General features: G+C 43.4%; 1 protein-coding gene across 4 annotated transcripts in view; it reads left to right on the forward strand.

Moving 5' to 3' along the window:
• Positions 1–3,255: 3,255 nt before the first annotated feature.
• The window catches only part of IQSEC3 (IQ motif and Sec7 domain ArfGEF 3), a 107,079-nt gene continuing 85,851 nt past the window's right edge, over positions 3,256–24,483 (forward strand). For 3 of the 4 annotated variants that reach the window (XM_030040596.1, XM_030040595.1, XM_030040594.1), the window contains exon 1: positions 3,256–3,886. In XM_030040596.1, the coding sequence (XP_029896456.1) occupies positions 3,375–3,886 (512 nt within the window). In that variant the 5' untranslated portion in view covers positions 3,256–3,374. The remainder of the gene's footprint in view (positions 3,887–24,483) is intronic. The other variant, XM_030040593.1, reaches the window with a different exon arrangement.

Raw genomic sequence — 24,483 nt, forward strand, 5'->3', positions numbered from 1 at the left:
AGGACTTTGAAAAATACAATACCAACAAATTATCTATGGCAAAAATAATTTTAACAGAATTCATACTTTCCTCATCTTCACCATTATTTCCCTCTAGATATCATCTCTCCTGAAGAGAGAAGCAGCAGCATTTAATGACCTGAAGATTGGGCTAAATGCCAAAGATGTTTGAAATCAGAGATCTGTCCCCCCAGCTTCCTGCATGGCTTGGACAAGTCATTTAACCACTCTGTATCCCTATTTCCCTATTTCTGATGGCTACAATCCTAACATTCACCTTCTACAGAACAGCAAAGCTTACTTCACTGATGTGCAGAGCTTTGCAAATGATGTATGCTAGGTATTGTGGCAGCATAATCAAAGGGACACAACAATGGCTGGATAAAAGAGTTCCTAGCTATGCAGGATTCTTGCTTACCGAGTGGAAGATGACATTCAGTTCCTTCCGATATCCTTTGCAGATTCCTCCTGAATGAATACCCTGTCTTCACTGAATTTTCTTATTACAGAGGATTATGCAACTCTATTACCTCTTGAAGTTTTGTAAGGAGATCCCTGCATAGTCTTTCATGTTAGGCACAAAAACATTCTGCTGCATTTTCCTTTGGCACCTGTTCTCTGTAGAAACCTGGAAGGTCAAGGCTGGTCTCACCAGTTTTGTCCACCAGTCACCACACCCACACAGTAAACAGGTTTCTTTCTGATTCTCCTAGCCTGCTTGTTTTTAGCTTACCAATCCATGGCTGTAGGTATCTGTTTAATTTATGACAAAGATTTATTAGTAGAAACCAGGCTAATGAGGCTGGTCGAGCAAATTAAAGGTGAAGAAACAGTGAATGAATACATCGGGTCCACTCCGCGCAGTAAAAGTCACATATTCTGATAGGCATTCAAGCATCATGACAGAAGACTTCCATGCTGTTTTGCCCCATCCTCAATCATCCAAACCAGGATGATTTTTTCTTTATAGTTAGTATTCCCTTAAGAATACAAGCCACGACCTGGCTGACTATACCCAGATAGGCCAGTACTATGTCTATGACCCTTATTTCTTTGTTGCTTTTATCCAGCTGAGCTACAAAGGAACATGATATCCACTGCAAAGACAGAACTCTGCACAGGGCTTGCCTTAAGAGTTAAAACAGCCTCCTCTATTATGCAAGATAATCTCTGCCTGAAGTCTCTCCTAACAAGGACAATGGGTGTGTGTGTGTGTGGGGGGGGTACACATACACATGTGAGCGTACCCATAGACATCCCTGGTTGTTACCCAGAATGTATTAATGCCAAAAGGCGTACCCATAGACATCCCTGGTTGTTTCCCAGAATGTATTAATGCCAAAAGCACGTTATTTCCATTAGTGTCCCTGGACTCTGTTCCTGTGAGGCAAGACTGAACTGATGCTGCTCAGTAGTGTCTCTGAAAGGTCAGCATACCAGCACAATTTCCCAAATGATCACTTCCACTCTTCCCCAAATATAGCTTAGGTGTTTTCACCTCCCCGTCTTTCTGTGTGTGCCTTTTTTCACACTCCCCTATAACCATCTCTCTCCTTGTTAAATAATGCCAGTTCCTGCTCAGTCAATCCCCTGTCACAAAGCATTAATGACACACTAGGCAATGAGATGGAGGAAGGTCTCCCCTAAAACTTCCCAATAAAATCATAAGTGCGTGGGATTTTAATGCTCTTGCTCCTTAGAGTTCACTCGAAGGTCTTCCCCCAACACACAGGGGACATATGGCAACGTTTCACGATCCCCCAAAGCCACATCTAAGTGCTTGCAAGAGAACTGTGAATAGCAGTTCTTTTTTAGGAGGAGTCTGTGAACAGCTTCTAATCCTGGTGATCCTGTTTGCATCAGTTTACATTCCCAGGGCTATCTGTGAACAGAAAAGACTGGAAACACACCTTTCAGCTCATCTGAATCAGAGATCTCATTTACATTACTTGGTTCCTCACTTCAGGAAACCCTTGCTATGGTGCAGGTTTTGCCGATCTGAAAAGGCAAAACAAGAGTAGTTTTACACTCAAAATCACCCACTTAAAAACAGTTGCTTTTTGTTCTGTGGCCTTACACCTTTTGGACACTCAGTCAAATCTACTGACATGCTGGCCTAAAATCAGGTCTGACTGCTCGTTACACCTCCTGGATCTTCAGCACCCACAGTGATTGGAAAGGAGACCTCTTTTTTACGCTTTATGGAAATCATCAAAATTGTTCATGGATCATAATAAACAGGAGTTTATTACCCTTAGCCAGGTTACTTATTGATAAATATAATAGAAAGCACACAGTTTCTCAGACCCAAGGTTGTAAGTTTGTGAACTCTTAAGGCAGTGGATGAGGAAGGGCAAGGGAAGGTTATTTTTGAGAAATTAAGAAAACCTGCACAGTGTCTAGCAGCAAAGGCCCCACCTGTCACTTCTCTGGTATTACATCCACAGCGCCCACACCCCCAGCAAAACTCCACAGTGAGTCCTAAGAACCTAAACCACACCAAAGACTCAGAGGAGTGATGAACTTGCAAGGAAGCAAGCAGGTTCCTCTAACATGCGTTTTCCTTTGTAAGTCCTTCCCTGGGGTTCAGAGTTCGCCCTGCCTTCTGCACGCTAACAAGGTAAGCAAAAACCAGGACCGTTATCAGCAGGGCAGCCAAAACCAGCCTCAATTATTCAAGTCACTTAAAAAAAAAAAAAAGAAATCACTAAGTCGCCCTGGGAAAAAAAAAAAAGGATAGCAACACCTAGAAGTGCCACTCGGGGCGGAGAGAAGAACGGGTGCTGGAGAGGCTGCGAAGGGCCCCGCAGGCGCTGCCGGCTCCCGCCCCTCCCCGAGGGCTCCCCTCAGCACCGGCCGCTCCGCAGCGGAGCGACGCGGCACCTCCCAGACGCGGCCGGAGCGGCGCCCGCCGCCTCGCTGAGGGGGGAGTGTGTGTGTGGGGGGGGCACGGCGGCGGCGCCCCGCCACGCCAGCTTTCCTCTCAGAAGCACCGGCCCGGCCCCCGCACCGGGACGGGACCCCCCGCCACCCTCCCGCGCCTGCGCGGCCCGGCCGGGGGGGTCGGGTGGGGGGCGGGGTCTCTGCGGCGGATCCCGCCCCGCTCCCCTTCCCCCGGCCTCGCCGTGCGTGGCGCGCGGGGGCCGAGCCGGGCGCGCGAGCCGCCTCGCCTCGCCTCGCCTCGCCTCGCCTCGCCTCGCTTCCCCTCCCCTCTCTCGCTCTCTCTCGCGCGCGCGAGCGGCCGTCGGTCGCGCGGGTGCGTGCGTGCGTGCGCGCGCGCGCGCGTGGGGCGGTGAGGCGCCTCCCCGCAGCCCGCGCCGCTCTCGCCGGAGCGCCGGCGGCCGGGCAGGGGGGCCCGGGCCGGCAGCCGGGGCATGGAGAGCCTGCTGGAGAACCCGGTGCGCGCCGTCCTCTACCTGAAGGAGCTCACCGCCATCGTGCAGAACCAGCAGAGCCTCATCCACACCCAGCGCCAGCGCATCGACGAGCTGGAGCGGCGGCTGGACGAGCTGAGCACCGAGAACCGCAACCTCCGCGGGCAGCAGCCGGCCCCCGCCGAGCCGCCGGCGGCCCCCGCGCCACCCCAGGGCCCCCCGCCCGAGCAGCCCCCGCCGCCGCCGCCGCCGCCGCCGCCGGGCCAGCCCGACCCGCTCCAGCACCACCAACAGCTCCCGGCGCAGCAGCCGCCGCCGCCGCCGCCGGCGGGCAAGCAGGCGCCGGCGGGCCCCGGCGGCAGCGGCCGGGCTCCCGGCCACCAGCACCCCCCTCTCCAGCCCCACCAGCACCCCGCGGAGAAGGACGGCAGGGAGAAGGGCTGCTGCGCCGCTCTGCTCCAGCACAAGACCCCCCAGGCCATCGGCAAAGGCGTCCTGAGCCGGAGACCGGAGTAAGTGAGAAGGGGGAAGGGGGCGGGCAGGGCTGGCGGGCGGTGCGGGGGGGGGACAGAAGATTAGCGGGCTCTTCCCGGGCCCGGATCCAAGAGGGAACTGGGTTATACCCCCCTGCAGCCTTGCACAGGGAGAGGCAGTGTGTGGGTGGGTGGGGAATCCCTCCCTCGATGCGTTCTCGGGGAGAGCAGGCGGAGTGCAAAGAGGAGCCGGGTTGCTGCTGCTTCCGAGAGGCGTTTGCCTCCTAGTTCACCGCTTTTATTTTAACGTACAAGTGTCCGTGACCCGTTTGAACCCGCTCGGGCCGCTCACCCGCGGTGCTCACACACAGCACCGTGCCCTCATTGTCTGTCATAAATAAATGAGTCTTTGATCGCAGATGAGTGCGGTTTAGCCCAGGCAGGGAGAAGCTTTGCAAAAGACAGCAGCGTTGTGGCAGCTTCTGTTTGCCTTAAGTCGCTGGTATCTGTAGAAAAACCCCATCATCCTTGGAGTGAGCCGGGATTTTCCTGCCCTCGCTGATGTAAGGTGTCTAGGGTATGCATTATATTGCACACGATGCTCGTAGAGATACAGATGCTGTACATATGTTTGACATTTAGGATGCTTATTGCACTTGTGTGTGGGTTGGGGTTTTTGGGGGGGGGGTTTTTTTTTGGTGAGTGGCACCTGATACTGATCCAGCTCTTCAAAAGGACAAAGTATTTTTTGCTGGTGTTTCCTCTTAAGTGAAAAAAGCGTGACTACTACTCCTGAATACTGATAATGGTTTATGTGCATGCATGTATGGTAAACAGGGATGAGCATTCCAGCACTAGAGGTGGTAGAAGAGGCTACTACTGAGAGTCACATTTTCTTGGATTACGTATCCAGTATACGCCATCAGTTTACCAGCTGGTAATTACAGCTGCGCTCAGTATTGTATTGTCCTTTGTTTAGGCACTTTGAAAGCAGGGGAATGTTTTCTGGTTGAAAGCCAGAGTTAGTGAAGTTAGGAAGAGAAGCATAGTTTCTGATGTGGCTTCTTTTATGTAAGAAAGAGGCTAATATAAGTAGTAAAACTAGATTGGAATTTCTTTCCTAGAACGAACTCTATTGTTTTGGTTATAGTAATGTCAAAACAAATGAAGTATGCAGCACACTGTATAGCCCCAAACATCTTCCTTGTCTGACACTTTAAATAAAAGGGCCCCTTCTCTCTCATGTTTGTTTTGAATACACAAGCATAGCTACAACATGGAGCTGGATTTTCAGCTCCAGCTTCTGCGGTGTAAGTAGAGTTACACCACTTCATAACAGCTAAGCATCTACCGTGATTCTGTGAAAATCAGTGGAGAAATTACTACTGAAAGGAATACTATCAAAGGAGTATGTATGGTCAAGGCATGCTTGAATCGAAAAAGACAGATCCATACTTCTAAAATACTGCACTGTAAGACACAATTTTGCAATCGCAACTTAATGGAAGTGAGTGGGCTACTTAGAGTATTAATACAGGTAGTAAGCATTTGCAGGATCTGGCCCTTATTCATCATGCAATAGATGGAGTTTTAAAAAGACATAGGCCCAGATCCTGAACTCATGCCAATTGGTGTAAATCCAGAATAGCATAGCTGATAAGTCACTGAAGTCAAAACAGTAAGAAACCCATCTAAAAATGCATAATCAACCTCTTTGTTTTTTCAATAGTGAACCCCTGCAGTGAAGGCTCTGTTAGAAACATCGTATTGGCAAGGGCTTTCCTTTCTTCTGAACAGAGTTTCTAACATACGTCATTACACAGATTGAAGAATCAATTTCTATGCATAAGTTTAAATACCTCTTTCTTATCTGAGCTTTTTTTGCAGTGGGGTTTGACTGGGGGAGGAATTGTAGATTTTTTTCTTCATACCAAAATGCACAAAGAGAAGTGCATTAAGAACACAGCTGATCGCTGGTATATCATATGATAATCTTTATATTTCAGATAGACAGATAGATAGACCGTTTTTGTGGAAAGTCAGGGCTGCTGCTGGGGATAACAGAGCAATCCCTGCAGCGTTCTTCACTCAGGAAGGTTAAAATAGACTGCTTCTATTTCCTTCTATAGCTTAGGCAAACCAAAATCTTTGTATAGAAAAGGAAATATGAGAGATGCAAAACAATCTACATTTCTGACTCCTGCAGGTTCTTTTTTTTCTCCCCATTGATTGTATATGCTGGGTTTCATCCCCTCTCATCTCTGGCTGTTAGAAGGAAATCAAAGAGACTGCAAAATCTAACTTAAAGACAACTTGGATGGAGGGTGAGGAATCTTTCACCACCTATTGACAGCATGCCCAATATCCCTTATGATCCAGCTGGCCAACCTGAGAGTTGTATTTTTGCTTTTGTGTGACAGCAGGGGATGTATACTTTAATACCTACACAGACTAGGTATCTGCACTCTCTTCCTTCCTCCCCACATCTAAACATGTTTTTCCCTCTATTATAAACCCTGAAATTCAATGTTATCTAAATTTTTTTCTCTTAGCCAAGAGCTTAGGAACTGACTGTTGGCTACAGAAAATGGCCACTCTAAACAGAACAGAAATGATATTTTAGCATGTCAGGATGCGGTGGCTGAAAGCAAGGGTTAAAGCAGCACCCAGGCAGTGCCTGGCTGTCACTGCTCAGTAATGGAATTTCCTCTGCCTCTCACAAAACAGGAGGTTCTGGCAGCATGTTTAAGTGTACTTGTGCTGGCCCTTCTCACCTCAGACACAGCCCAGGGATTTTGCTCATTTTGAGTCAGGATTGGGTTTTTTTTCAGCCCAGCTCACCTCAAGCCCTGGATAGAATTGAAGACCCGAGCTTTTGGACATGCTGGGGCAGTCTTCTGTAAGGGGCTTGGAAGAAAAAACAACTGAAGCATCTCTCTTATTTTAAGGAGAAGTTCAGTGTTATTTTCATTGTTTGCTTTTACCAGAAAACTGATAAGTTTTCTTTTTTTAAAAGCCATTAAAAAAAAAATAAAAGCCTACATTTTAAAAGAGTACAAAAACCAAGTCCATCTCTAGAAAGGAAAGAATTCCTGAGTTATGCAGAGGCCCGCTAATTGTTGCTGCATGTCATTGTGTGAGAAAGGTATCACTGGGCTTACCTATGAAAGGAGAGGCAAGGAGAAAGATTTTTGCAGAGATTCTCAGCAAGAATTAGGCTGATTATTATTCCGCGGCATCTGTCTCTTTCTACCTTAGGAGTCTATTGCATAAGTGCCTCAGAGCTTTAAAAACAAAAAAATAAGGTCATTCGTCATGGAATGTTTTGCTTCAAAAATACAGGTTGCCAAATTAGCATAGCTTAGATCACCCTTACTAGGCAGCCTCTTGTCTTAAGGGACCATCCCAAAGTATCGTGAAATCCTGTGAGTATAAATTTTCCTTCCCTTCTTTATCAGAATACTACCTTCTTTGCCAATCTCCAGTACCTTTCGTTGAGTATCAGGAAAATGCCACAGGGTTGAATTTAGCAGATTAAGTCTAAATGGCCCAAATCCTGCTGGTTTTTATCAGTTAAACTCTCAGTAGGAGCTCTGCCTATGGAAGGGCTTCAGATTTTGAGCCCCTGCATTAGCTGAAAAACTCACTTCCATAAATACAATTAGAATAATAGCTAATAATCTGTTATAGTTCCTTCCATCAAAAGACATGGGTGCAATTTACAAACATTCTGCATTAAAGTGGCATTAAAGTCTTCTTTTAACTGTGTCACCAACAGTGAAAACAAGGCATAGAAACAGTATTTGTCTAGCATGACATAAAGAATCTAAGTACTGCCTTTAATAAATTATTAGCCTGTGTTTGCTCAATGAGATATCTCCTCATGCAAAACAAACTCTTAGAACTCTTGGAAGAAATTTTCTAAAATCAGGTTTTCCCAGAGGTCTTAAAGCTAATCTAGATTTGCATTGGGCTGAAAACTATTTTATTTTATTTTATTTGGTATTGGTTTAGGATAGTATTTTTTATCTTAGTAAAGAGGCAAGTTTTAAAAGACAATGTTAGAGTCACTTAGTTGCTGTTGTGGTCTGAGGCTGTTTGCTATATTTTTGTTTAATTTCAAAAGCTCAATTATGTAACTTTAAAAAGAAGATATTGCATATGCAGAGGTGCTGTTTTCCATAATTCTTCTTTTTAACTATGCATTAATGTTCTATTCTATGGATTATCTCCAGGGTAAAGGCATTAGACAAAATCCCACTGATTTCAATGGATACTAACAATAACTGTAAATATTGTGGCTTACTATTAACATATTTTGCTATATTTGCGCATTGCACCAGCACAAAAAAAAAAAAAAAAAAAAAAAAAAAAGAAAACCAGAACAACTCTGAATGGCTTGTGTACCCCAGGTACCCATTCCTTTCACTTTGGGTGCACTAGGAATGCTACATTTGCCCTGTGCTTTCATTCTTTCAGGTTCAGATTTCTCCCAGCCTGTTTCAGGGTTTAACTCCCTTGAGCTTTCACACAGCAGAAGTAGTTGCATTGGTGCTGCTGTGGGTTCTGCAAATCCCTGCTAGCAATGTACCGTTTCAGCATCAAAAGTTATTTGGGGTAGAGTGCTGTAAGCTGGTTTCAAATGACAGAGGTCTGCATTGGCATAGGTACACAGATGCTAAAGCCCTGCTTAGATGATTTTGAAATGAAGAGCATAACGAGAGATAAAAAGAAAGTAGACTCTCTGCGACTATGTCCCATTTAAAGATACATCCATATTGGTTCCATTCACATTGTAATCAGCCTAAGACATACTTTCAGACATGAACACACCTGCGTCGTATCTACAGCAGGGCCTGTAAAATCCCAGGCAGAGGCATATGGAATTACTGATTCACAACAATATTTAAGAAATAACAGATAAGTGAGAGAAGGAAAAGGTCTCAGCTTAGGAAGGGCTCAGGGTGAAGTTCTAGGTATAAAATTGCTGAGTAAAGACGGCATAAGGAATTCCTTCCACAGGGACAGCACCTCAATATGATGCTGTATAAAGTCCTGTCCAGAGCAACACAGTGTCAAGGCTGAAAATACTGTTGCGGGAAATCTCACTGGCGGGATGGGAGCCTCAGGAAGTAATAACAAGGAAGGAATCTGTGTGAAATACTGTCTAGCGGTGCTTTGGACAGATACTACCTGTGTATCTGTGTCCTGAGCCCAGTTAGAGCAGTACCTGCAGTAACAAAGACTCATACCCATCTTTTAACAAGAGAAGCCAAGGGCTTAGCAAAAAAGGTGAATTTTTTAATGCTTAAATGAGGAAGGATGCAAATGCATTATTTTGTTTTTCTGATAAGACAGTGATATTTTTATGTCACTCAGCTATATGTTCTGTTGCAGCCAGGCTGCTCTTCCCTGGTGGCACGGGTACGTTTCTTCCACATGCTTTGTGTTGGCCCATTTGGTGTCACTTCCCAGGCAGATCCAAGGTAAGGCTTTATGAGAGGACTTTAGGAGCAATGGGCTCACATGACAACACTGTTAGCATTCAAAAGAATTCACGCATGGCCATTTGAAAGAGGTATAAATGGAAAAATGTCCCAAATTAATAGGTATTAACAATGCCCTTGAGAATTCCTGCCAGGGACTCAGTGCCAGGTGACTCCTGGACTGGCTGTCCCATTCTTTGCAGCACGTACAGTGTGGAAGGACACCCGTTGTTCTGAGATTGCAACAAGCAACTGATACTTCCATGTCCTTCATAAAATGATGCGCACACAGGCATATACAATTTAGGCATGATTCATACGGTTTATGCATGCAGCAAGTGGCTACTTATATGAGGCATAGACTGTACACATTCACACCTACACCATATTTGAAATTATTTGCACTTTTAGTCAGAGTAAGCCAGAGAAATCTAGCCTTGGGATGGTCTTCTAGTCCTTAGATGGTGCCAGACCAGAGCATGTCAGCTAGAAGTCTGGTCTTCTATTAATCATGGCTTCTACCTACTTATTCAAAAAAAGTGTTCACATGATAAAATGAACTACAATTCTGCAAGCAGAAACACCTCTAGACAAACAGCTGTGTTAGACTGTAGAAATTTCCCAGTTTTATTTTCTTTACTTCTGCATTGGAATCCAAGTAGAAACAGTAAAAAAGAGCTACTGTCTCTCTACCTTAATCTTTCTGTATGTAGGGTTTATTCATCTTCTGCTTTCCTGTTATTTTCCCTATAAATGCCTTGTTAGGTTGCTTGTTTTCTCCTTTCTTTCCTAGTTCAGGAGTGGTTTATTTCTCTTTTTCCATTGTCAGTTATGAAACCTTTTGTTGTTTCTCCCTTAGGAAAACATTATAGAAAGCCAGAAATATTCCTCTCTTTAACAGATGGAAAATATTTCATTTGTTGTAAAATTACCTGTACCCTGTGATTGATACTTGGTCCACACTCCATGGAACCATATAAGAGCAAATAAGGAGAAAAGAAAAGAGTCATTTATGAAGACAGAGCCTGAAATGTGACCATTTTCCCTTTCTTTTTCATATATTTTTTTAAATTATGTATAAATTTTTTCACTCAAAGAGGTGTATCTTGAAACAAACTAGTATTATTCTTGTATTCGTCTATTCTGGAGTTTGTAATTTCATTTAACTAAGCCCTAGGTGAGAAAATGAGAGTCTTGACTATTGGATTTGTTCTGCCCAATGAATCTGTTTAAGACCTCTTAGTTAGAGCATCAGACTAACAGTCTTAAGATCAAAGTTTAATTCCTCCTAAATGTATTTTTAACAGACTTGTGATGCTGGACAGTCCCTTTCATCTCTGTATTCTAAGATCTGTAGCAAACCAGTTGGAGATCTATTGTTACAGGTAAGAGTGGGCAGATAGATCAGGAACGATCCTTTTTATAAATTTCAGCATAGGAAGCAGCATAAAGCTCCTGTCATTACTCGCAATGTGTATTCCAAGGCGATATGTATATTTGCACATAGAAGAGAGAATGTATTTGCATGAGCATTTGTCTACAGTAAGTGTCTAAGAGAAAAGTTGAAACAGCACCTACTTTCTGTGCTTTTTACATACAGAAAAGCAAATCGCCTGCTGGAGGAAATCTATCTTTACTGACGTCAGTACAGCCACGACAATTTACATCACCTGAGGACCTGTACCAGATTTTGTGTATCTGTCCTCATACACAAATACACATACATCCACTAGTGTAAATGAGTGTTGACAATAGCAATAGATAGCAACTCATCACAGAAATAACAGTGAACAATGAGAAAACCATTAAGCAACATTCTGCTTCTTCATATAATAGGTTTGTAATGTTTTCTTATGGTATTTTAATATAAGGTGGTAGGAGTTTTGTTGCTGCAGGGTTATAAAGATGTGTTTGCTCTGTTTGATAATGTTTTTTCTTTTCTCTACGCTGTGCATGCACCCTCAGCCTGCTTCTCACACAGGTATTATTTTTATTGCTTTTGCTAAGATTATGGTCATTGATCAGCTGTTATTTTCATGTGCTCTCAAGTTGCACTTTCTGAGGGGGACAGAAAAGGATCAATATTTTCCATGATAAGTCACATCTAAGAGGGGACATTTTGGTGAAATTGAAGTGATTTTGAATAAGAAATAAAAAATGGCAAACCTTATCCTTCCTGCCATCTTCTAGCTGAAAACAAGAGGGTCTGTGAGCTGCAGAGCTAATGAAGCTTGACTTCCAGAAGATTTAAGTCATGGTTACATTTTCTGATGCCTAACAAGATGTGAGTTCTGATCTAAGCTTCTCCTGGTGTTGAGACTTTTATAACATCTCTCTCCAACATGGAGACTTCTGTGTAGAGTAATGGCTTCTGTTCACTCGGCAGCCTTTCACTCAGTGGAGAACCTACAGAGTTCTCTCTGTTACACCCCACAAGCTGTTTTCATGGAACTCATAAGAGGTTAGTATCTCTGAGATCAGTGTTACTCACTCAAATTTGGTTGAAACTCACAGTGGGATCTGCAGTTACAAAGTAGGAACCAACACAGACACCCACACCCACACAGAGACACACATGCACAGAAGGAAAAAGGAAAAGATATATGGTCACAGAAAACTTATTTTGCTTAGGAACCCAGGCAATAAAGACCAAGTCCTAGATGATTTTTTTAATTAGCTCACCAATACATCAAAATGGCTGAACAGTCCACTCTGGATCTGTGACCCTTTCTTGGAGCTGGTGTTCTATGTGTAATAGCCTCTTAAAAGTCTTGGAATATTAAAGTTATAAAGAATTGGGAAATTACTGTAGGAATTCAGGGGGTGAAACCTACTAGGTGTAGGTTTACCACTGGCAAATGAAGTCTGTTGCTCTTCCTTGCTTTGCATATGAAGTTGGTGGATCATCTTAATCCACCTGCCAACATTTGCATGGGCATGGGCTGCTGCTGAGACAGTTACTACTAGAGGGGTTAATTTATGTTTGCTGAAACACACTAAAGCATCTATGTCATTCTCAAGAGCAGCAGAAAATTGACACTGAAATTATTACAGATTTAAAGGATGCTTGGGATTTTCTTCAGGTTTTGCTGTACTTTGGATGTTTGTTCAAATTCTGACCTTTCTATTAAAATTCAGGACCTTGCTGTCAATCTGTTTGTCTCTGTGATGTTGATTTCCAGTCAGTCCTCCAAAGTGGTTCACACATACTATCCTGCTCCAGTGGGAGACTTGTTCTGACAGCACTTCCTTCAGCCTCAGCATCCAGCATCTTGGTGTTGCAGTGCCTGGGTGGGCACTACCTCCATGGAACATCCTCGGATCTGCCTCCTGGAGCAGTGTGGTTTTGGCCCTGAGGTTCTTAACAGACTTTATACGTGATAGCATTTTCCAAAAGAGAGGATACCTCTCCAAATTTATAGAGATTATCACCTTTCTTTCTACTTCCATTGTGGAACCAAGCTCAGACCTGTCTTTCCTTGCTTTTGCCCCTCTGTGAGTAATACTGTTTCTGTCTCTGTTGGGCTGTTCCAGGAAAAGTTTCAGCTCTGTAGTCAGTCCAGAATTCTCACAAATGTCCTTGTCTTTCATTTGCTGGTTTTTAATTTGCAAATCCATTCCCCGTAGGACACCAGTAAATTGCCTGTGTCTGCCTAGGTACTCACATGGCCCCCTTCACCATAGTAACTGAGTATCTGGATTTGTCCTGAGGGCCCATGCTGATATCCATGCACACTGGACCACTAACCTTCATCTGAACTAGCAAAGACTCTGAGGAATCTCCTCCCTTTTCTCTGAGCATTCCCTGGTTCTCCTGCCAAAGACCTCTCTTCAAGCAGTTTTCTTCTAGAATGTTTTTTATGCCAATAAATCTGTATCTAGTCAAACTCCTGGTGTAGAGAGTCTGCATGGCTCTGATCAGTAATTTACACTATTTTACCATCTAGGTAAGTCTAAAAGCCAGATTCTGTTACCACTTAACTGTAAACCTGAGTGGCTGAACTCGCTTAACTAAGTGGCGTCAAATTTGAAGAGACATGAGATAACACTCATACATAACTTCTGATGTTATGGATCTTCTTGAACTGACTTCTGTCCCACCACTGGAGCTAGTTAGTTTGAGTTAGCTATTAGCCTATTAGATTCTGTGCATACTTTCCATGGCAATCATTTGGGATGGCACAGCCAACTGCTGTAATGTTTCCCCCAAGAATTCTTTATTACTCATTTGGGAAAATACTGATCTCCATGTTAGCTGCAGCAACATCCGCTGCTGGTCCCTTGTTTCTGCCAAGAAAGGAGTGAGTTTCTCATCTTTGTCAAGCTGAATACATAAATATTGACTTCACTGGACATGCTCTGACTGGAACTATTATACCACCTTTATCACCTCATTTACTGTGGCTCTTACACAGCCAAGCAGATAAGGAATACCAGATTGTATCCTTGATGGATAAAAAGCATTGGCAGAGAGTTTCAGTCTCAGACATTCAAAGGTATTTAGCTTCCCAAAGGTGGAAGAAAGAATCTACTCGTTTTTAAGGGAAGGATCAGACTTCTGCCAAACTTCATTTGCTTTCAGCAAGTTATTTTACAGGTAGGCAGAAGAAAGGAAATACTGGTGACAGGGGAAGGGGGAAGAAGGGGATGAGAGGCATGTACAGTGTGTCTCTACTCTCTGCTAAGGGCAACCTTCAGGCTGGTTTTAAGTCTATATTAATCTGCTCTTCAAATCCCAAGCCTGAAAGCATGGCTGGAGCGTTGCCTCAGGACTACATCCCAGCGGTGTGCACATCTGCATGCTCTCCAAAGCCTCTGCAGCAGTCATAAGATAGGGTATACCATACTTCTGGGTTCTGCAGAGGTTGTCTGTGCAGGGAGGTGCAAGCTGGTGGAAGAGTGGACAGCAGTGAGGAGGAGTTACAAGGGAAAAGGGAAGGGGCCCAGTGGAACCTAGAGAATGCAGGAGGGCCAGGAGCCCCATAACCTTATCCTGCAGAGGCTGTGAAGTTTTTGAATGCCTGGCTCATTTACGTGTGCGACTGTAATGATGCTTTGATGTAGTTGCGGGGAGGGAAGGAATGACAGGGGTTTATGTTCTATTTTTATGAAGCCTCTTACACAGGAGAAATTAATAATAAACAGCACACACTGAACATTATCCTTAACAGATACTGACTGGTTGAAGCCACCTCCTCAGTAGGCAACTCCTGGGCTTAAGGAAGGAGCCCACTACTGTATGCCCAGAGTCTATGTGACTAGTTCTCACACTCATCAGTGTGGGATGGGAGGTTTATCAGATCTCATAAAGCAATGCAGTTTAACCTGGTCGGGCAGTGCCTGGGAGATCTCCCAGAAATACCCTGAGTGCTAGGAGAGGACAGTGGAGTATGTCTGCAGATAGCATCATTTTCAGGATATCTCTGCCTGGCATTAGCACCTGTTTTTTCAGATTAGATGTTGGGGGCCTTGATCAGCTGTGTTCGCTCAGAGGATATACACAGAGAGAGCAAATGTGTTATCCCTATTCACATGCTGGTGTAAATTTGTCATCACATTCCTCTCACTGTTTTGCTTAATTGACAACAGGCCCCATTCTTCATTGTCTTCCTCTTGTGAAGTTGTTTTCTTTTGTGTGACATGAGTTTGAGATGCTAGCAAATCCTCACTGAGCAATTTTCATCCCACTACCTCAAGCACAAATGATAATATGACTTATAAAGCATAAGGAATCAGGGCCATTTTTCTGCTGCATTTTTTTACAAGGCTTCATTGCAGGCTGCTATGGCCAACTCAGATCTAACACCAGAAACACCTGCTTTTCAGAGATGAGCACATATGCACAGTAATGTTACATTTTCTGAAGTCCTTTGGGAAGTAATGCGCTTATTCACAGGTGGAATATTGCTAGTGTATGTCCCTACCAATATCTAAAAGTGCAGCAAGTAGCAAGTATGTAAGCTTTTCTTCTAGTACACCCCTAACCATGGCGAGATCTCGCTGCTGGATGAATGATAGAAATACCATGCAAAAGTAGGTGGTAATAAATAATAATAATAATAATAATAATAATAATAATAATTCTGTCTCTTCTGCATTACTCTTTACCCGTAGACCCTTCAGTGCTTACAAGGGTGGTCCTCATTTTACAGAAGGGCATGAAGACATGGAAAATGTTTTGCTTGAGTTCACCAGCTAGTCAAAGCTGAGAGTAAAACCTGTGTCCCAGGGCTGTGATCTGTCAAGTAGGCTACAGTGCCTTGAAAGAAGGAGACAAACAGGACAAGAAGTGTTAAATGTTATGAGGTCACTTCTATGGCATAAATAACATTGGTCTAAATCCTGAAATCTGATTCACTCCCTGGACAGCTTGATATTGGGAAAACTTTCGGCCAATTAAAGATCTATAACTTGGCCAAAAATCCTTAACAGCCATTCATGATTGGTGTCAGTTACATACACTAGTAAGAGTGAGCAGTGGAGGCTGGAGATAAAATTGAATATTGAATTTGAGGACAAATTGAGACACGTGGTTTCAGGTTGGCAGGGCTGTGAACGTGTATTGCGTGCAAGTCCAGCAAGGTTTACAAAAGCAGCTAGTCCAGCAAAAAAATGTGTCAGAGTGAAAAAGTGGTGTAAATGTGTTGGAGTAAAAAAGTGCAAGAAACCACACATGTATGCTGGAGCATGTTTTGTTTCTTGCAACAATGAACCAGTTATGGATTGTACAGAATGATGAGGGGTAGCAAGAGAAGGTAGGTTAAGAGTCTATAGCCTCTGCTGTTTCAGTCTGGTTTGATGGGAGAAAGCTCTGCAAGCACATGGAAAACACCAAAAATATTCCTCTCGTGGGAGCAAAAGGAAAAGCCTCCTACGGAGGTAGGCACTGCATGTGAGCTAAGGAAGCGGAAAGTAATTATCACATCTGTGTATGTGAATGAGTTGACAGAGTACCTTCTCCAAAAAACGCTGCCTAGCAAGACGCAGTTTCTTATTAGCACAGCTATATTTTCCCTCCCCCTGTTCTCCTATTAAATACAGAGGCATACTGGGGTCTGCTGCCTCCATCCCCTCCTCCCCTGAGACAATCACAGCAGTACATGCAATCACCAAGTCATGCAGACAGTTTCAAAGTCTTGCTCTGTCAGATTTTTCCTGCCTCACCCAAGGAGAACTCTTGCATGACTGATATGTGTGGCTTAATGGATTCTGAGCTGAGGTTTTAATTTCCAGTAATAAGAGTGTTTGCATTCCCCCATCCCTCCTGCTTGTGGTACAGGGCTTGATGGTAAAAACATTTCATTAGCTCAGTCTGATTAGCTGTTACCTGGGGACATCACTTTGAGAGGGATCCTCCATCCTGCCTGTTTTTTTCATTTAGTATTGGGGCAGGCCCCAGTGTTTTACAAACCTGAAGGGTGCTCTCTGGCACACCCTTGTGCATGTATGAGAGGGGGGCACACTCTGGGAATTCTTATACAACTTGAATACATTTCCCACAGTCAAGGGGTGCATTCAGTACAGACCTAGGCTGCATTTGATAATGACAAAGGTGGCAAGGGACATCTGGAACAAGGGCAAGAATGCCTTCAGGATGTGAATGTGCATTGGATGTTTCTGGAATTCCTTTCTCTTACCAGCAAGGAGCTACTTATGTTGGTGACTTTTTCCTCTCAGCTTGTGCTGTAGGAGTATACTGATTTCCTCAATTTTAAAGGACTCAGCACCTCAGAGGATCAGGACCTCACTCTCCTTTATCTTCCAGCTCTATTTTTTATTTCTCCATTCTGCTTTTATTTGCTGCTGTTTTGAATTCCCTGAGGTGAACATTAACCAGAGGCACAATTAGTAACTGTTCCCTTGGGATCCAGTATGGCACTAGTTGGAGATATGTCACCAAAAATAGCTAAAATATGACCAATTTAATGACATTTCTCTATTACTACTCCTTTTATTGAAGTCATAAAGAAAGGTTAGGAACTGAGTGGCTCCTGATAGCACAGCGGCATTTGCAAAGTTGCCAACAAGAATGAAACTGGCCTTCAGGAAAAGAGCTTGGAGTCCCTCTCCAAACTTCACTGGCTCCTTCCAGACAGCACCTCCCTCCTGTTTATCTTTACTTAGCTCAACCTTGTTGCTCTTTCTCACTTGCAGTTACACCCTCTCTTTCCCCCAAAACCTCTATTCTACAGCTCTGCTGCGAGAGTAGTGTAGGTGGCAGCTACACCACAATGGCAGCATATGAATACAGCACTGCTGAGAACAAGGCTGTGATGAAGGTTTCTGTTGCTGGATTCCCAGATAGCTGTTGGGAGGATGAGGAGCATGGCATGACCGCATGTACTGAACTGTGAATGGGTAGGGTGAAGTGGCATGTGAATGATACATCTGCATCCCCATGAGAATACGTCTTCCTTTCCCTCTAGATATACATCTCTGTGTGGAGAAGTGAAGTCTGAAGGAATGAGGGGTTCAAAAGTATATAAACAAATATATTCACTCAACTGTCTGGGTGAACAGTCTAAGTGAGATGTGCTTTATGTCACATATATCCAGTTTTTATAACTGGTGGCTTACATGGGTTTCAGGAACCCACAGAATTAACAAAATCATCAATAAGGGAAGATGGAGGGGAAGATTTGCCCAATGGTTTTTTAAAAAACCTTAACATTTAATTGTTTTGTTTAGTGGTGTGGTGTGGTGAAACTACAGAAAAAAATCAGCTCTTTTGACCTGTGTTTTGTGCTTCAAATAGTGACTACATTCTGAACCTGGAACTAAGAAGGCTCCAGAGATAGCTTAGGCAAAGGTCTGAGTAAGCAAAAAAGAAGTCATGCTACAAGAAGGAAAGAGCTAAGTAGAGGCTTCTAAGCAAGAGGAAGTCAAGCTTGGGAAACTTGTGAAAGTGTGCAAAAAAACACAGGTGGGACTGCTCAGGAGGCAAGCAAAATGCTGACTGCCTACCTGTTACCCAGTTCCTGCTATACACTGAAACAAAGAGCCATAGTTACATATACTACTAAAATCAAGTGTAGCCTTCCTCAGTATTAGTTGCCAGACCACAGTCCATGGAGCTAAAAGATGTATCAACCTTTCTTGCCACTCCATTTCTGAGCTGTTGTAGCAGACAGTGTGGCAGGTGCTGTAAGATCATCAGCAGCCACAGCTTTGTTTTGACACAAACTTTAGAGATGTATTTATTGATACTGAAACAGTACATTTTGTCTACTACCACTACCCTCTGCTAGGTGGGGAGATCTCTGATGGCAAGCAGTCCATACAGTGGTTGTCATGCCAGTAGGCTACCATAGGTCTGCCTTAGGAGAAACTAGAGTGAGCTTAGTGATGTTTGTCTACCCTTTATGTAGGTATTTCCCCAGGTGGCAAACCCAGGTTTGCTCAGCAGAGCTGCTGTGCAAGTCCAGAACTGCATTTGTGAGGTAGGAGTTACTGGGCAGAGTTGAGATGAATGCGAGAGGTCTGCATTTTGAGGAAGAGACGTGGAGAACTGGAGGAAGTGATACTGCAGGACTCAGACAAAGACTGAGTGTTATGCAAAGGACTAGCAGATGCTGCATGTGGTGAGAGAGGTGAAGGAGCAAGACTGGAACAGCATGAGAAAGAGTAAGACAGGATTCTAATGCATCAGCAGAGCTTCATAGACAATTCACACTGGAATAACAAGCGATAACATAGGCAGCTTTCTGCATCAGCAGCAGAGCTATGTGGATGAACAGGTATGGGCTAGCAGTATTTGTGTGTACTGGCAGCTGCACGGGTGCTCAAGACTAAGATAATGGAGGTGCTGCAGGTGAGGAGAAGCTGCAGAGCTGCACAAAGGAAGCCTGCCTGTGCTCTGCTTGGCACCAGGCAGTTGCTGTTAACTTTTCACTTCCCCAAGCACTGATATTCATATAAATTATGAAGAAAAAAAAATTCCTCAAATGCAGCAGGAAAGGCTCTTTATAACTTCATATTTATGAACTTAGTTAAAAGATAACTTGATATGAATCTGGAAAAGTGATATCTCAGTTTTATCCTGCCCATCATGATGATGAGTGCAAGCGTGGGTTGATTACTTGCTACTGACCCCTCCCTTTCCCTTGTCCTTTGTAAAGTTCTGTTTCTCAGAGAATTACTTTTCACTTAACAGTTCAGGCTGTTCTTTGTCCTTACAGCCTTGTGATTTCCACTAGCACCAAGCCAGAAATTGCCTCATTTGCTAATAGGTATTCTAGTTAATAATAGCAAATCCATCCACTGAGGATATTTCTGGCCTGCTTTGCAAGACAGGAATGCTCTTTTAATGGCACAATGCTGGCACAAAAGTGGGAATGCTTGCACCCATTTGTGTAGCTGCATGTTGCACACAGTCTATGCACCCCTGAGAACTTGTGATGCCCCACACCGCTCACCAAACCATAATTACGATGGTGAAGAGAGCATAACAATTCCATAGATAGCTGAAAATCTCCTGGGTAGAAAGGCTTGCTGAATTTTCATGGCACAGGATTTCTGGGTATGCGTTCATTGGCTGTTTGGGGATTTGACTATGAAGAATTGAAACCAATTTTCTCAATCAGGCTTTTGATGTTGTTGTTTTAATTATTAATTACATAAGAATAGGTTTTCAAGAAAAGATAGATCAAGCCATCTCCCAAACAGCATTCAAACCAGTCTCCAAAACAGATTTTCTACAGAATGAACTATAGATATAAACAAGAAAATTACTCACATATTTTGTCTGTTCCCAATGTCTTCTAGATGCTTAGTGTATAATTCCTGTTTTGTTTACCTTGGCACAAATGGAGAGTAACCATTGAAGGCAATGAAACCAATGCAGTGGAAGCCCACAGCCATGATCAGACATAAGTGAGGAGAGAGCAGAGGCCCTTAGAGTTCTAATGGGCCCACAGGCAACAGATGCAGATTTAATTAAACTTTTAGTAGCTGGATTGAACAGTTAATAGGGGAGGCTGTTTCAGTCTTGGTAGAAATACAGGCTGCGCTGCTAACTAAAAAAATATCTTGAATAAGCAAACAAGAAAGGTAGCGCTGTAGTCAATAGTGGCTGTTGTCTGTAAGAGAACAATTGGCTGTAGTAATGGACATGGCTTGGGTCCCAATGCCACAGCAGCTGTTCCGTGCACTGCTGCATATCTCAAAGTTCATGCCCATCCTGGTTCTATCACGAGTGAGACAAAGATGCATCAAGAAACATGTTTTTCTTTTAACTTGCCTTTTTTCACCCCAACAGATTTTTATTTTCCAAACACTTAAAGTATGAAGTCTTCATTCCCCTATTTCCTCCTTTTTCTTGAATTCAGTAAAGGATATTGGAGAATCACAAACAGGAATGTCACATGAAGCCAAAACTGACAGTACTTCTTCATTTCCACACTCCAGTATTTAAATTAAAAAAAAAAACCTCAAAGAAAATCATCATCATCATCATCAAAACCCTCCTAAAATGGAATAAAAGTTACTGTACCTTTATGCCTCATCCCCTAGTTCTTCCCTGACAGACACTGTCAAGACCAAAAGCCCCAGGTTCCTTTAAGTAAGGATCTGACACAAAAGAAAAAGGAGGTAAGGCTGAATAAAATCTGTGAGAGGAAAGAAGGTATGAAATTAAAAATACAATGTCATATGAAGGCAGCCTTTATAAATGCTGAAGAAGCAAAAACCAAACCACTTTATTTTCTGTGGAAAGCATTTACAGGGGCACAGGAGTGCAACAGTCTGTCTGTTGTAATACATGCATAGTTTTTAGTACACTTACGCAGTTGCCTTCATTTTGCCTCCTCCTTTAACAGACTGAGGGTCTTGAGACAGGCTGCAGGCCTTCCCAAGGAGTGATAATAAAGAGAACATTGATACAAGAACTTGTTAAGATAAATGAGTTTCCAGAGAGTGATTTATTTAAAGGATCTTGTAATCACTCCAACCCCAACACTGCCTGACAGCAGTTGTTTTTATGAAGGAAGTTAAACACAAGAGTGACTGCTGCATAGCCTTCTCCTTCAGAAGGCTGGGTTAATTAAACAAAACAAAGCAAACCAACAGAGCTGGAAGGAGAAGATGAGGTAGTAGCTAATGCTATCAACTGATAAGATCTGCTACATTTCAGAGGCCCATGCCATCCAGGAGTCACAAAGCCTCAGCACATTCTGCAAGATGGCATTTGGTCATCAAAAGTTTCTGCTCCTGGGCCAGATGGCCTTATTGCTGTTGCATGTTGAGCAGTCTATTCTCAGATGCCAGCATTGTTGTTTTGTGGAGAGCTAAGGGTGATGTAGTAAGTTTCCCATTCTCAAAGGTGCTAGTATTGCTTGATCCCTCACAGCTTATTGTATTATATATGGAGCCCATCACTAGAGGAGCCTACAGATTTGTCTTTGAGGACCAACCTCCAGGTGCATTTGAATTTCAAATCTATAAGGTTGTACAATTCCATTTTTTTCTTTCTTCTTGACTGTATCCTCTATCTCCTTCCATTATTAACAATTCCTCATCTTATCTTCCATTATTAACAATTCCTCATCTTATTTTCATTGGAGCACTCCTTGGATTGATGTAAAAGCCCTAACTTAATTAGTCACCAAAGGAGAATTAGGATGCCCAAATCCCATGCTAACACTCCACATCTACCTCTTGTACTTCCATCACTCTCTGTTCCTTTCCTTTTTCTGTCTTGCTCCTTGTAGGTTTGTCTTCCTATGAATCTCCCATTGGTCAAAAACATCACATAACCAGAAAGATAGCAGATTTTTATTTTGTCTGAGGTCAAACAATAAATATAAGTGCCATCCCCTTGGTCTTTTTGAGATGCTGAGGCTGCCACAGTCTTTCTGAGTGATTATAAGCAAGAGAAAGGCTGAGGAAGGGGAATGAAGTGCAGGTACCTCCTGATTTCATCCTGACACTTGGAGCTCTCAGTACCAGCTGTTACAAAGTCACTGATTCTAGTTCCTTGCAGACAAAAGCAGCCATGCAGTAGATATCTAGTAACAAAACCACACAGCACTTTTATTCTATGTGCACTGCAGGCAGCAAACCACTTTCCAACAAATTTGCAGTCTCAAGCAAAAAAGCAAAAGAACAAAAGCCAAAACTAGAAAATGTCACAGAAAGAGAGCAAAGGACATCAAGAATATTACAGAAGTCTTAATTACTGTAGAAGTAAGGTGTGGTAAGTCAAAGTCAATGACCCTAGAAAGCAAGCCATGCTGTCTGCTGAAGAGAGGACAATCAGAAAATAATGATAGGCTGAGAAACGGCATGAAATAATATGACAATGCTTTTGGTTTAGAATCTCCCAGAAAAAAATGAAGGAGTGGCACTGACTTACATACACGTAATCAAACTCCTTCCTCCCCAAACATAACACCTCAGCAGCCCACAATTAAGGAACCTAAGTCTATTCCTAGGCACTCACAGAATTTTGTTCAGAGCACTTAGCACATGAAAAGACCAACCTGTTGAGTTGGACTAAGATGGCGTGCATCTCTCATGTCTATGTAGAGACTATGAAACTTTGGGTACTATATAAAGGAGAAAAAACCCAACCCAACAGAGATTCAAAACGCTATCACTCCTTCTCTGCTTGCTGGCATCTCATTAGCACCCTCTGGCCTCAGCTGTGTTTTAGCTTCTAAAAGTTGAGGAGTCAGTCTAGTTACAGACATACTTTCAGAGGTTTAAGAGTTCAGCTCTGGATTATGGAGAAGAGGGTGATAGGGAAGGACCCAAATAATTGTCTTTCCCATTTTAAGGATCATGAAGGAAAATGTAAGGCTATGACACTGAACTGCTGAGTAAAGAATATTGAGGAATATCCTGCCAACCTCTAGTATCTTACCCATTCCAGCTAACCACTGTTAGATTTCCAGTCAGATTTCCAGAATCAGTGTAATGTGGAATTGTACACACATGTGAAAGTTCAGCTTATCCCTTAGTCTCTTTGCTATTTAATTTTCCTAAGGAAAGTCTGGCATGCACTTCCCTTCTGCACATGGCCCTCAGCAGTGCCCAGCCCCACAGGTCATCCACAGAGCATCCCTTTGACACAACCATGCTATACCTTCTATTCCAAGCATGCTCTCAAGGTGCCCATGACCATTCCAATGGATTCCACTTCTCGTGCTCTACGATCCCAATTCTATGGTCTGCTAGAGGCTTTGGTGTGCATTTCACAGGGGTTCTTACACAGCAGTGCAATTGAATTTCCATTAGTTTCTGATAGTTGCATGAACTTTATCAGAGGAGTTCTTGGCATTCATACCCTGCACTGAAGCACTAGCTGAAGCAGTTAAGAAATTCTCTCCCTTCATACATAGCCTTAACGAGGCTTTTCAGAAGCATTATTCCCCTTAGAAAAGAAGAGTTTGTGAATTAAGGAGTTCAGAGGATATGTAATTGGAAACAGTTCCATCAAATAATGGCTGTAGACTGGAATTCCCTTCTTGCCCTGAGGGACATTATACTATGTTTCCAAGCCAGAACAATATTAATTTCCATTTACAGAACGCTGCTTCTTTCTAAGCACTGAAACTGACCATTACCTGCCACTGAGACACAGCTGCCTCTGGGACAGAAGGCAGCAGTCCCCTCTGATCACAATTGCCATTTCTTCCACAAAATCTGCTGTGCAGGTGTTAGGCTAACCAACTGAGACTAGGCCATTAGCTGGTGCATATGACCATAGCCCCAGTGATCTCTGTTAACCAAATGGAGTTTGACAGAAGACTCCAAGTTTAGACATGCAAGCATGGAACAACAACAACAACAACCACCATATATTTAGTCTTACTACAAGTTCAAGTGACTTCAGCATTACATCTTGCTAGGGACACTGAACCTTACAGCACCGTGCCATGGCAGTGGTGCAGTGATGTCTCAAAAGGAAGACTACCACTCACTGCAGCACCCCCTTCAGTTTTCCTTGGAAGTCTTCAATCCAACTTCACCCCTAGACTGACTCACTTAGCTTATAATAGCTGTCATGAGTGCAGCCTGAGGAAGCATAGCTGTGGGTCACTGAGTGTTGCTAAACAGGCTTTTTCAACTTGGTGAAGGAGGTCTAGCAACTGCAGCGAAAACTTGTCACAGTCTGTCTGCTTTGGAGTCACCCTGATTCTGACTTTGCTA

Source organism: Aquila chrysaetos, chromosome 17 (assembly GCF_900496995.4).
Source record: "Aquila chrysaetos chrysaetos chromosome 17, bAquChr1.4, whole genome shotgun sequence".
NCBI classification, from domain to species: Eukaryota; Metazoa; Chordata; class Aves; order Accipitriformes; family Accipitridae; genus Aquila; species Aquila chrysaetos.